Here is a 13,696-nt window from a genome sequence, read left to right on the forward strand (position 1 = left end):
CACTAAACAGAAAAGCCTGGTTTACACATAAGTTTTATTTCATGAGAAATACATTGTGTTTCCTGTAATCCACGTTTTTTATCCTACAGTGATGGAGAGCATAATGATGAATGTAAATAATGTCTTCAGAATATTTTCCACCTGGCATGTGTTAGTGCTTCACATGGCTGTTATTTATATACCAGGTTTTATGTGAGAGTTTGTGGTATTGTACCGGTTTGTCTTCCTGTCACAGAGCGCCGACTCAGTGCAGCTGGCGTTGGAACTGAACGCCACCAAACTGGAGGGCGGGTGAAGAGGTCGGTGAAGAAGGAGAAGCAGAAGAATAAAACTGACTGAGGAGAGATGGTGGATCCAAACAAAGAGTAAAAAGTAAAGGACAGAAGAAGAAATTGAATAATATAAAAAATACACCATTTATAACTTTTTACCTGTTGTATCAGATTATATTGTCCGGTGTTCCCGTTATTGTGTTAAAATAAATACGTTCTTTAATTTTGTCAGAATTCGTTGTACAATGGTAGTTCTTTGCTGAATGCAAATCTAATTTTACAGCAAAACTTATAAATCTGTATAGTTTCTGAATGCACATCATAAATCTAATTAAAACGGAGACACAGACAGTAGTGATGTGTTGGAGCTCTTTCACTGAGATTCATCTCTGTAAAATATACGAAGAATCACTTCCAGAGACAAAAGGATCAGATCAGAATTGTGGTGAGTTCAGACTCTTCGTCCTTTCACTTCTAACATACAACTAAAACCACAAAGTGTAGTTTTTACATTTCTGTTTGTATTCACATTAAACAATCTACACACAATATGTTAATAAGTGAGCTTTAGAGGTGTTGGCAGGTGTGTTTTTAAACTTTAGACAGAGCCAGGCAAGCAGTTTCCCCCTGCTTCCAGTGTTTATGCTAAGCTAGGCTAACCACATCCTGGCTGTAGCTTCATATTTAACATACAGACGTGAGTGTTATATATCTTCTCGTCTAACACTCGGCAAGACAGCGAATAAACATAATTCCTAAAATGTTGAACTGTTCCATTAATGCTGTTTTCTTTGGGACACGAGTGTATTGCAAAGCATTGTGGGATTCCAGGCAAAGCAGGACTGACCAGCGACGAAAACAATTTGAGTCAAAACGCAGTTATTTCTTTGAAGAGATGATAAAGAAAAAGTGACGCTGTAGTGAAACAGGAAGTTTAGTCTTGACCTGCTGTGGATGAATCTCTGTGGAGGAGAAGATCTTTACTGTAGTTTCTGGGACGTCTCTTTGGTCTCTAAAATTACAGGTACAGAAATGAAGAGCTGCTGGGCACAAAGTCACACAAACTGTTGTAGGATGCTTATTTTAATAATGTTTGGTCACTAGATTGTGAGCGTTGACCCGTGCACAGCGACAAGCACGAAAGCTCAGAATGTTGACCTAATCAAATAAACTCACAAGACAACTTAATAGTTCGTTCACATTTTTTATTTTGTTTTTCCTAAAGAGGATCGTCCTCTTTAAAATGAACAAAAATCACTTTTTAAAAAGTGTTTAGTTGAGACTGAACAGAAAGACGACTGATAACATAAAACAATAAATACTTTGTGAAGCATCCGAGCAGAGAGAAGATTCCTGTTTGTGTCACTTTCTACGACTGATATCATAATAACCATGAAGATGGTTGTCAGACAGTGTAAACCTGGTACATGATGCTGTCAGGATGCGTGCTACACCACCCTGAGGGAAGGAACGGATTCATGTTAACACCCAGTCCAGTTAATGAGAACATACCTAATGATGGTGGAGCGGGGACGGGCTCTTGTAATTCTCTGGCCGTTATGATCCAGATACTCTTTATACCCCAAAACGGGTAATTTAAGTAAAAAAACAAAACACTACTGTCATGGATAAACCAGGAATAAAAAACTAATTCCCTTTAGGACGCCTTGATGGGAAGTGATGGACGTCGGCCGGAGTGATGGAGGCCGAGGCGTTAGCAGGTCGTCATGGAAGGAGGGGTCCACATGAGGAAGAGGAGGGGGAAGGTGGCGGGTGTTTCCTCTCGATCCTCTCATTCTATATCGTCCTCGCTCAGACTCTGTGCACTCACAATACGCTGCAGGACAGAAAGCAGAAAACAAACTGGCTTGTTTTACCTTTTCTTGTTTTATTGATACTGTGTGATTTTAAACTTGTTGTTGTGTCTGTGTGGAGAACACGGCCTCGTTTCAGAAAGCAGGTTTAACAAACTCTAAGCCTGAACTCTGAGTTGACTAATCCTGAGGAGGGAAACTCTTGAGTTTTCGCTTTCAGAACAGCTGATCAGAGTCAGTTCAATCAACTCTGAGTAGGTTGAACCTGAACATAAAAAGCCATCATCAATGGTGCTCTGATACTACGATTCACCATGGCAACAGGTCAATAAGAGGCAGAGCCTCCATTTTAATCCAGTGGATGTAGAGATATTAATCAGGGCTGTCAATCGATTAAAATATTTAATCGCAATGAATCACAAATTAATCACACATTTTTTTATCTGTTAAAAATGTAACCTTAAAAGGAGATTTGTCAATCATTTAATACTCTTATCAACATGGGAGTGGGAAAATATGCTGCTTTATGCAAATGTATGGATATATTTATTTTCGGATATCAATTAACAACACAAAACAATGACAGATATTGTCCAGAAACCCTCACAGGTACTGCATTTAGCATAACAAATATATGCTCAAATCATAACATGGCAAACTCAAGCCCAACAGGCAACAACAGCTGTCAGTGTGTCAGTGTGCTGACTTGACTATGACAAAACATACAAAAAGTTTATTAAATATGATTTTTTGTTCTAGATTATACTACCCAACACTTTATACAAGATCAATATGAACGATTAGTTAATTAGTAGAGCAACAGAAAATGAATGGATTCATTATTTTGATGGTTTAAGTCATATTTCATGTAAAAACATTTCATGGTTCCAGCTTCACAGAGTTGAAGATTTGCTGTTTTTCCTTTTAATAATGTTAAAGGTGCTATTGAAAACATTGATAACATTCAGCCACTAGATGTCACAGTTTCCCTCCTCCGTTCCATTGCTTTCACTTGAATTTAATGGTTGCCAGTTCGTTGCACAACCTGCATATTTTATGGTTGAATGGAATGACTCAGACAGACAGTCATGTCAAGTGATGAATGTTTCCTGGTAGAGTAAAAGTTATAGTTATAGTTAAAAGCTATAGGCCTACATTAGGTGTATGTTTGTGTGTCTGGCACTCTGCTGCTGTAGTTTCAACTGGGCGAATCAACTGTTCTAGCGGCGGAGCATCGTAAAACACACTTCAGTCAAAGTCAACAAAAACAAAACAAAACTCATCAAAACCGTCTTTGTTAGTCTTTCCAACAATCACCAACTCTGGTTCAGTCGGCTACCCACAAACCGCTTACAGTGATCACGTCTGTCTGGGTCAAGTTGATCATATAAGCAGATGATTATTAACATTCACTTTTGTCACCTCATCAATCTACACTCAATATGTCATAATGACTGTGAAAACAGGATTTTAGAAATTTGTGATTGTTTTAATTCCAGCTTCAAAATCCATGAGTGATGCAATGAGAAAAAACACTCTTCTTTATTATCATGATATTTTTAACTCACAATGTTACATATTCCATGTCTGAAAAGGCCTATAGTTAAATTGTATGTATATACATTTTTATTTCCTGATGTAAAAAGGTCTTATTGTGTTATTGACATGTTACAGATATGTGTGACGTATCTCTTGTGTCAAATAAACTAAACTCTTCTGGTTAAAGTAAATCTGAGGGACCTTAAAGTTTCAACATAATAAAGATAATAAACACCTTTTAACATGCCTTACTCCTCCTACCTGTTAGGTATAACACCACCTTTGCTCCATATTAACCAGAGAGAACCTGGTATTTCCCAATAACCGTGTAAATCAGAGGGAGGAAACAAACCAGCAGAGCTGCAGTGAGAGGCGGAGCAACACTAGAAAAACAAGAGCTTCAACGTCACACTGCAGAAACGAGAGTGAAGTTTGTCAGAGTGGCAGCCACGCAAGTCTCTGTTTCTCTCTAAAAGAAAATTCAAACTGAGTTCATCAGGTGTTTCTCAACAACACAGCAGAGTTTCTGCCAAACACTGGTGAGTACAGCTGATAATATTTACACTTTCAACAACCAGGATTAACACAAAACTTCATCTCTACTCAGGCAGGAAGTTCCACTCTTTTCATTTCATACTGAACTATGCCTGTTTGTCTTCAGGTCCTCTAAACAATAGCCCACTTTAACAGGTTTAAACAGTCTCTCTGTGTCAGTTCTCAGGACTTAAGTAACTTTTAACTGAGTCTTGGTGGTTTGGAGTTTAGTTTCACTCCTACTTTCCTGCTATTATTACTGTTTACTGATCGCTTCCTACATACTGCTTCCTCTATTTCCTCTAGCTGTTTCATATTAAAAGCTTTCCACCAGAGAACCAGCAGGAGGCTTTTAATGTGAAGCAGCTATAGAGGAAATACAATGTGTTTGTCATCAAGTAAGCAGAGCTTTGATAGCAGTGTTATTCTTCAATAGAAATTGGTCTACACAACATGTTATTGATATATTAGGTGCCATTTTGCCAGAGTAGCAAGCTTGAGCTTGTCAACACGGCTTAAATGGTTTTGGTTGCTCGCAGCTCATTGCAAGTCAAAACACAGGATATATAATTCATAATTGCTTTACCTAATATCATATGTTAAACTTAAAAAGTAAAGTAATCACATTTGTTTCTTTTCTTTCACTATGTGTAGACATGGCTGCTGCAAACTATCTGCGATCTGAAGATCAGTTTCTGTGCTCCATCTGTCTGGATGTGTTCACTGATCCAGTCAGTATACCATGTGGACACAACTTCTGCAAAAACTGCATCAATGAACACTGGAATACTAGTGGCAGGTACCTGTGTCCGATGTGTAAAAAGGTTTTCAACACAAGACCTGAGCTGCACGTCAACACCTTCATCTCTGAGATGGTTGTTCAGTTCAGACAGTCAGCTCAACAGAAAACCAGCAGCAGCAGCTCAGAGCAACAAGTGCCCAAACCAGGAGAAGTTCCCTGTGATGTCTGCACAGGAACCAAACTGAAGGCCCTGAAGTCCTGCCTTGTGTGTCTGGCCTCCTACTGTGAGACTCACCTGGAGCCTCATCTGACAGCTTCACGTCTGAAAAGACATCAGCTGATCGACCCTGTGGAGAACCTGGAAGACAGGATGTGTACGAAGCACGATAAACCTCTGGAGCTGTTCTGTAAGACCGACCAGACATGTGTCTGCATGCTCTGCCCCGTTTTAGACCACAAGACACATGAGTTTGTTCCTCTGAAAGAAGAATATGAAGGAAAGAAGGCCGAGCTGGGGAAGAGAGAGGCTGAAATACAGCAGATGATCCAGAAGAGACGACTGAAGATTCAGGAGATCAAACACTCAGTCGATCTCAGTGAGGAAGATGCAGACAGAGAGATAGAAGAAGGTGTTCAGGTCTTCAGTGCTCTGAAGGAGTCTGTTGAGAGAGGTCAGGCCAATCTCATCAACACGATCAAAGAGAAGCAGAAAACAACAGAAAAACAGGCCGAAGCTTTCATCAAAGAGCTGGAACAGGAAATCTCTGAGCTGACGAAGAGATGGACTGAAGTGGAGCAGCTCAAACGCTCTGAAGACCAACTCCATCTTCTCCAGAGTGTCCACTCCCTGAAAGCTGCTCCACCCACCAAGGACTGGACAGAGGTCAGCGTCCGTTCATCATATGAGGGGACTGTGGTGAAAGCTGTGGCTCAGCTGGAGGAGACACTCAGTAAAGAGATGAAGAAGCTGGTTAAAGCTGAGCTGAAGAAGGTCCAGCAGTATGCAGTGGATGTGACTCTTGATCCTGATACAGCTCATCCCCAGCTCATCCTGTCTGATGATGGGAAACAAGTGAATGATAGTGATGTGAGGAAGAATCTCCCAGACAACCCAGAGAGATTTTTTTGTTTATGTGTTTTAGGAAAGCAGAGTTTCTCTTCAGGCAGATTTTACTTTGAGGTTCAAGTTAAAGGAAAGACTGACTGGACTTTAGGAGTGGTCAGAGAGTCGATCAACAGGAAGGGTATCATCAAAGTGAGCCCTGAGTACGGTTACTGGACTATATGTTTGAGAAATGGAAATGAGTACATAGCTGCTACTATCTCTCCAGTCAGTCTCTCTCTGAAGTCTCTGCCTCAGAAGGTGGGGGTGTTTGTGGATTATGAGGAGGGTCTGGTCTCCTTTTATGACGTAGATGCTGCAGCTCTTATCTACTCCTTTACTGGCTGCTGCTTCACTGAGAAACTCTTCCCATTATTCAGTCCTGGTCTTAATGGTGGTGGTAAAAACTCTACCCCTCTGATCATCTCTCCTGTCAGAGTAAACTAATAACTTATCTTATTTCATGTATTGATTTTTTTTTCATTCAAGGGAACATGTACACATTAATGACAACACATTAGAGTTTACATCTCATTTTCTACATAGCCAACACCTTGATTTGATGCATTCATGTCTTCAACCCTGCATCATGACCCTCGTTATGTGGAGAACATCTATTTAAAACCCTGTTAAACCTTGTTAGCCGAGTGGTTACAGCGTATACAATACTGTATAACCGCCATGTCTAGGGTTTGTTTCCGGCCTTGGGACCTCTCCGCCCCCCATTTTAACATGATTATATCCTATTTTAGTGTATAATTATTAAATATAAATGTTTATTAAATAAATGTTTATAATAAAGTAATTTTCTATACATTTTGAGGTAAATATTGGGGTAATTTGGCAGTAATTCCAAAGAAATTTCAAATAGGTTACTTGCTAATTATCACCTAATTACCATGAAATTTGCAGACCTGTAAAATGAAATGCTACCAAAACAAAGTTAAGGTAAGTAAGGCCTATTACATCCCTATAGTGTCTACAGAGTACAGGATGTCATTTAATTATAGTGGGCATAAAAAGTAAATGGTGAAAGTTAATTAATAGAATAAATGCTAATATAATTTTCTATTTTGTGTGAAATGTGGTCTAATTAATTACTGGTCACTTTTTATTTGTTTTGTGAATACTGGTAAGATGGCTATTGAGTCAAAGAAATCTGTAAATATGTAATTGTTAAATAAAAACTGTAAATAAACTAGTTGTTGAACACAAAGCCTGAGTAAGCAGTGACTTAAGCACCAAACACTAAACAGAAAAGCCTGGTTTACACATAAGTTGTATTTCATGAGAAATACATTGCGTTTCCTGTAATCCACGTTTTTTATCCTACAGTGATGGAGAGCATAATGATGAAAAACTAATTAATGTCTTCAGAATATTTTCCACCTGGCATGTGTTAGTGCTTCACATGTCTGTTATTTATATACCAGGTTTTATGTGAGAGTTTGTAAGAAAATAAAAATAACAAAATAAAACTCATCAAAACCGTCTTTGTTAGTCTTTCCAACAATCACCAACTCTGGTTCAGTCGGCTACCCTCAAACCGCTTACAGTGATCACGTCTGTCTGTTCAGGCTCAGGTGACTTTATTTGTACCCGTAGGTAGATTTGTTTTTCAGCAAAAATAGAGGATGGCATCCGTATTGACAATAAGGTAGAGCACAGACAAGAGACAGACATACCAAAAACATGACAAGGAGTACTCAGAGGCTTACTGGGATCAGGACCCAGCAAAAAGAAGGCCACAAGAACAATATAAAGAAAAAAAAACACTGAAATATCAGGACAAAAAAGACACAATAAATGAGAAAAGGGATAAACTTTCCATAAATATTTTCCATAAATATGTGCAAAAACCATAAATATGTGCAGAAGCTGCTGTTGGTCTTTACCCTGTGCATGATGTAAATCATAACCTCTTGGGGGCTCGCTCATTTGATTGGCTGATAAGGAGGGAGACATCTGATTGGCTACAGATGATTCCCTGTTGAAAAAAATGTATTTGTAGATCGGTGCACGTCAGGGGAGTCTCAAAAAACCCACACACAAATGCAGTGAAGTTCACAAATGAAAAGCAGTTTGTAAATGCAGGTTCAACAGTTTGTATATAAATGTAACAACATCCAAATATGTTTTTGATGAAACTTGCAAATACTTTTAAATACATATATTTGTGGAGTTCTATTACATTTCTTTAAAACATGTGTGTGCATCAGAAATATATTTGTGAACCCTATTATTTTTTTTAGATGTGGATTTTATTTTACATTTATATACAATGATAACTATTTTTGTGTGCATTGAAAAATATTTTTGCGGAGAGAGTCATTTATATATAAATCACAAAATACATTTGTGAATCCCTCTGTGTGCATTCATTAATATTGAAATTGATACGACTCCATACAAATATGTCAAGCTGCAGTTTGAGTATATTAGCAAAACTAGCTGTAAAATATTTTGATTTCTTTTTCTATTTGATGGGAAAACATATTGCTGAAGATTTCATTGTGTCATAAAGCCGCATTTAAGAATAATACCTATTACATACTTATAGTGTGTACAGACTACATTATGTGTCAGTGTTATTCGGGACATAAACAGTTAATGGAGAAAAATAATTAAAAGAATAGATGCAAACAGATTTTTTGTATTTTGCCTGAAATATGGTTTGGTTAATTATTAATCATTTTGGCCAATGTTTAGTTTTGTGAATACTGATGAAATGGCTTATGAGTCAAAGAAATCTGTAAACATGTGATTGTTAAATAAATACTGTTAAATAAACTAGTTGTTGAACACAAGGCCTGAGTAAACAGTGACTTTAGCACCAAACACTGAAGAGAAAAGCCTGGTTTACACATAAGTTGTCAAATATATTGTGTACATATCAAACATACAAAACATTTATAAAATATGATTTTTTGTTCTAGATTATACTACCCAACACTTTATACAAGTACAAACTGAACGATTAGTTAATTAGTAGAGCAACAGAAAACTAATGGATTCATTATTTTGATGGTTTAAGTCATATTTCATGTAAAAACATTTCATGGTTCCAGCTTCACAAATTTAAAGATTTGCTGTTTTTCCTTTTAATAATGTTAAAGGTGCTATTGAAAACATTGATAACATTCAGCCACTAGATGTCACAGTTTCCCTCCTCCGTTCCATTGCTTTCACTTGAATTTAATGGTGGCCAGTTCGTTGCACAACCTGCACATTTTATGGTTGAATGGAATGACTCAGACAGACAGTCATGTCAAGTGATGAATGTTTCATGGCAGAGTAAAAGTCATTTTGCAACATGTAGCTATAGGCCTACATTAGGTGTATGTTTGTGTGTGTGGCCCTCCGCTGCTGTAGTTTCAACTGGGCGAATCAACTGTTCTAGCGGCGGAGCATCGTAAAACACACTTCAGTCAAAGTCGACACAAACAAAATAAAACTCATCAAAACCGTCTTTGTTAGTCTTTCCAACAATCACCAACTCTGGTTCAGTCGGCTACCCACAAACCGCTTACAGTGATCACGTCTGTCTGGGTCAAATTGATCATATAAGCAGATGATTATTTACATTCACTTTTCCCCCTCATCAATCTACACTCAATATGTCATAATGACAGAGAAAACAGGATTTTAGAAATTTGTGATTGTTTTAATTCCAGCTTCAAAATCCATGAGTGATGCAATGAGAAAAAACACTCTTCTTCTTTGCTATCATGATATTTTTAACTCACAATGTTACATATTCCATGTCTGAAAAGGCCTATAGTTAAATTGTATGTATATACATTTTTATTTCCTGATGTTCTGATTTTCTTGTCGATGATATAGATTGTATTTGTTGTTTGATTTGATGTCAGTATGTTGCCTTGATATCAATGACCATGATGGAAATAAGTCTTATTGTGTTATTGACATGTTACAGATATGTGTGACGTCTCTCTTGTGTCAAATAAACTAAACTCTTCTGGTTAAAGTAAATCTGAGGCAACTTAAAGGTTCAACATAATAAAGATAAGAAACACCTTTTAACATGCCTTACTCCTCCTACCTGTTAGGTATATCACCACTTTTGCTCCATATTAACCAGAGAGAACCTGATATTTCCAAACAACCGTGTAAATCAGAGGGAGGAAACAAACCAACAGAGCTGCAGTGAGAGGCGGAGCAACACTAGAAAAACCAGATCTTCAACGTCACACTGCAGAAACGAGAGTGAAGTTTGTCAGAGTGGCAGCCACGCAAGTCTCTGTTTCTCTCAAAAAGAAAATTCAAACTGAGTTCATCAGGTGTTTCTCAACAACACAGCAGAGTCTCTGTCAAACACTGGTGAGTACAGCTGATAATATTTACACTTTCAACAACCAGGATTAACACAAAACTTCAACTCTACTCAGGCAGGAAGCTCCACTCTTTTCATTTCATACTGAACTATGACTGTTTGTCTTCAGGTCCTCTAAACAGTAGCCCACTTTAACAGCTTTAAACAGTCTCTCTGTGTCAGTTCTAAGTACTTAAGTAACTTTTAACTGAGTCTTGGTGGTTTGGAGTTTAGTTTCACTCCTACTTTCCTGCTATTATTACTGTTTACTGATCGCTTCCTACATACTGCTTCCTCTATTTCCTCTAGCTGTTTCATATTAAAAGCTTTCCATCAGAGAACCATCAGGAGGCTTTTAATGTGAAGCAGCTATAGAGGAAATACAATGTGTTTGTCATCAAGTCAGCAGAGCTTTGTTAGCAATGTTATTCTTCAATAAAAATTGATCTACACAACATGTTATGGATATATTAGGTGCCATTTTGCCAGAGTAGCAAGCTTGAGCTTGTCAACACGGCTTGAATGGTTTTGGTTGCTCGCGGCTCATTGCAAGTCAAAACACAGGATATATAATTCATAATTACTTTACCTAATATCATATGTTATACTTAAAAGAACAGTAATCACATTTGTGTCTTTTCTTTCATTATGTGTAGATATGGCTGCTGCAAACTATCTGCGATCTGAAGATCAGTTTCTGTGCTCCATCTGTCTGGATGTGTTCACTGATCCAGTCAGCACATCATGTGGACACAACTTCTGCAAAAACTGCATTAATGAACACTGGAATACTAGTGACAGGTGCCTGTGTCCAATGTGTAAAAAGGTTTTCAACACAAGACCTGAACTGCACGTCAACACTTTCATCTCTGAGATGGTTGTTCAGTTCAGACAGTCAGCTCAACAGAAAACCAGCAGCAGCAGCTCAGAGCAACAAGTGTCCAAACCAGGAGAAGTTCCTTGTGACGTCTGCACTGGAACCAAACTGAATGCCCTGAAGTCCTGCCTGGTGTGTCTGGCCTCCTACTGTGAGACTCACCTGGAGCCTCATCTGACAATGTCAGGGCTGAAAAGACATCAGCTGATCGACCCTGTGGAGAACCTGGAAGGCAGGATGTGTACGAAGTACGATAAACCTCTGGAGCTGTTCTGTAAGACCGACCAGACATGTGTCTGCATGCTCTGTCATGTTGTAGACCACAAGATGCATGATGTCGTTCCTCTGAAAGAAGAATATGAAGGAAAGAAGGCCAAGCTGGGGAAGACAGAGGCTGAAATCCAGCAGATGATCCAGAAGAGACGACTGAAGATTCAGGAGATCAAACACTCAGTCGACCTCAGTGAGGAAGATGCAGACAGAGAGATAGCAGAAGGTGTTCAGGTCTTCACTGCTCTGAAGGAGTCTGTTGAGAGAGGCCAGGCCAATCTCATCGACACGATCAAAGAGAAGCAGAGAGCAACAGAAAAACAGGCCGAAGCTTTCATCAAAGAGCTGGAACAGGAAATCACTGAGCTGACGAAGAGAAGGACTGAAGTGGAGCAGCTCAAACGCTCTGAAGACCATCTCCATCTTCTCCAGAGTGTCCAGTCCCTGAAAGCTGCTCCACCCACCAAGGACTGGACAGAGGTCAGCGTCCGTCCATCATCATATGAGGGGACTGTGAGGAGAGCTGTGGCTCAGCTGGAGGAGACACTCAGTAAAGAGATGAAGAAGCTGGTCGCTGAGGCTGAACTGAAGAGGATCCAGCAGTATGCAGTAGATGTGACTCTTGATCTTGATACAGCTCATTGTGATCTCATCCTGTCTGATGATGGGAAACAAGTAAATGATAGTGATGTGAGGAAGAATGTCCCAGACAACCCAAAGAGATTTTCTAATTGGGCTTGTGTTTTAGGAAAACAGAGTTGCTCTTCTGGCAGATTTTACTTTGAGGTTCAAGTCAAAGGAAAGACTGACTGGGCCTTAGGAGTGGTCAAAGAGTCGATCAACAGGAAGGGAGTCATCCCACTGAACCCTCATTACAGTTACTGGACTATAATGTTGAGAAATGTAAATGAGTTCAAAGCTTTTGATGTCCTTCCAGTCAGTCTCTCTCTGAAGTCTCGGCCTCAGAAGGTGGGGGTGTTTGTGGATTATGAGGAGGGTCTGGTCTCCTTTTATAACGTAGATGCTGCAGCTCTTATCTACTCCTTTACTGGCTGCTGCTTCACTGAGAAACTCTTCCCATACTTCTGTCCTGGTCTTAATGATGGTGGTAAAAACTCTGCCCCTCTGATCATCTCTCCTGTCAGAGTAAACTAATAACTAATCTTATTTCATGTATTGATTTTTCTTTCATTCAAGGGAACATGTACACATTAATGACAACACGTTAGAGTTTACATCTTATTTTCTACATAGCCAACACATTGATTTGATGCATTCATGTTTTCAACCATAAATCATGACCTTTGTTATGTGGAGAATATATATTTAAAACCCTGTTAAACCTTGTTAGCCGAGTGGTTACAGTGTATACAATATTGTATAACAGCCATGTCCTGGGTTTGATTACGGCCTTGGAACCTCTCCGCCCCCCATTTTATCATGATTATATCCCATTTTAAAGTATAATTATTAAATATAAATGTTTATCAAATAAATGTTTATAATAAAGCAATTTTACTTTTAAAGTAATTAAATATTGGGGTAATTTGGCAGTAATTCCAAAGAAATGTAAAATAGTTTACTTGCTAATTATTACCTAATTACCATGAAATTTGCAGACCTGTAAAATGAAGTGCTACCAATAAAGGTTAAGGTAAGTAAGGCCTATTACATCCCTATAGTGTCTACAGAATACAGTATGTCATTTATTTATAGTATGCATAAAAAGTTAATGGTGAAAGTTAATTAATAGAATAATTGCTAATATAATTTTCTATTTTGTGTGAAATGTGGTATAATTAATTACTGATCACTTTTTATTTGTTTTGTGAATACTGGTAAGATGGCTATTGAGTCAAAGAAATCTGTAAATATGTGATTGTTAAATAAAAACTGTAAATAAACTAGTTGTTGAACACAAAGCCTGAGTAAGCAGTGACTTGAGCACCAAACACTAAACAGAAAAGCCTGGTTTACACATAAGTTGTACTTCATGAGAAATACATTGTGTTTCCTGTAATCCACGTTTTTTATCCTACAGTGATGGAGAGCATAATGATGAATAATAATGTCTTCAGAATATTTTCCACCTGGCATGTGTTAGTGCTTCACATGTCTGTTATTTATATACCAGGTTTTATGTGAGAGTTTGTGGTATTGTATCTGTTTGTCTTCCTATCACGGAGCACCGACTCAGTGCAGCTGGCGTTGGA

General features: G+C 38.4%; 2 protein-coding genes across 2 annotated transcripts; both read left to right on the forward strand.

The window, feature by feature from the left end:
• The first annotated feature begins 4,016 nt into the window (after positions 1–4,016).
• On the forward strand, positions 4,017–7,038 carry LOC141764567 (E3 ubiquitin-protein ligase TRIM39-like). Its single transcript, XM_074629871.1, has 2 exons — positions 4,017–4,164; positions 4,814–7,038. Exon 2 carries the CDS (start codon positions 4,816–4,818, stop codon positions 6,448–6,450), a length of 1,635 nt encoding a protein of 544 aa, XP_074485972.1. The 5' UTR covers positions 4,017–4,164; positions 4,814–4,815; the 3' UTR covers positions 6,451–7,038.
• A 3,177-nt stretch (positions 7,039–10,215) lies between these two features.
• LOC141764561 (E3 ubiquitin-protein ligase TRIM21-like) lies at positions 10,216–13,126 on the forward strand. Its single transcript, XM_074629863.1, has 2 exons — positions 10,216–10,344; positions 10,993–13,126. The coding sequence occupies exon 2, from the start codon at positions 10,995–10,997 to the stop codon at positions 12,636–12,638; it is 1,644 nt and encodes a 547-aa protein (XP_074485964.1). The 5' UTR covers positions 10,216–10,344; positions 10,993–10,994; the 3' UTR covers positions 12,639–13,126.
• Positions 13,127–13,696: the final 570 nt, after the last annotated feature.

Source organism: Sebastes fasciatus, chromosome 3, assembly GCF_043250625.1.
Source record: "Sebastes fasciatus isolate fSebFas1 chromosome 3, fSebFas1.pri, whole genome shotgun sequence".
Lineage (NCBI taxonomy): Eukaryota > Metazoa > Chordata > Actinopteri > Perciformes > Sebastidae > Sebastes > Sebastes fasciatus.

Bases quoted from the DNA above. Each gene is read 5' to 3' on its own strand.
- LOC141764567 (XM_074629871.1), top strand. From the start codon at position 4,816: ATGGCTGCTGCAAACTATCTGCGATCTGAAGATCAGTTTCTGTGCTCC.
- LOC141764561 (XM_074629863.1), top strand. From the start codon at position 10,995: ATGGCTGCTGCAAACTATCTGCGATCTGAAGATCAGTTTCTGTGCTCC.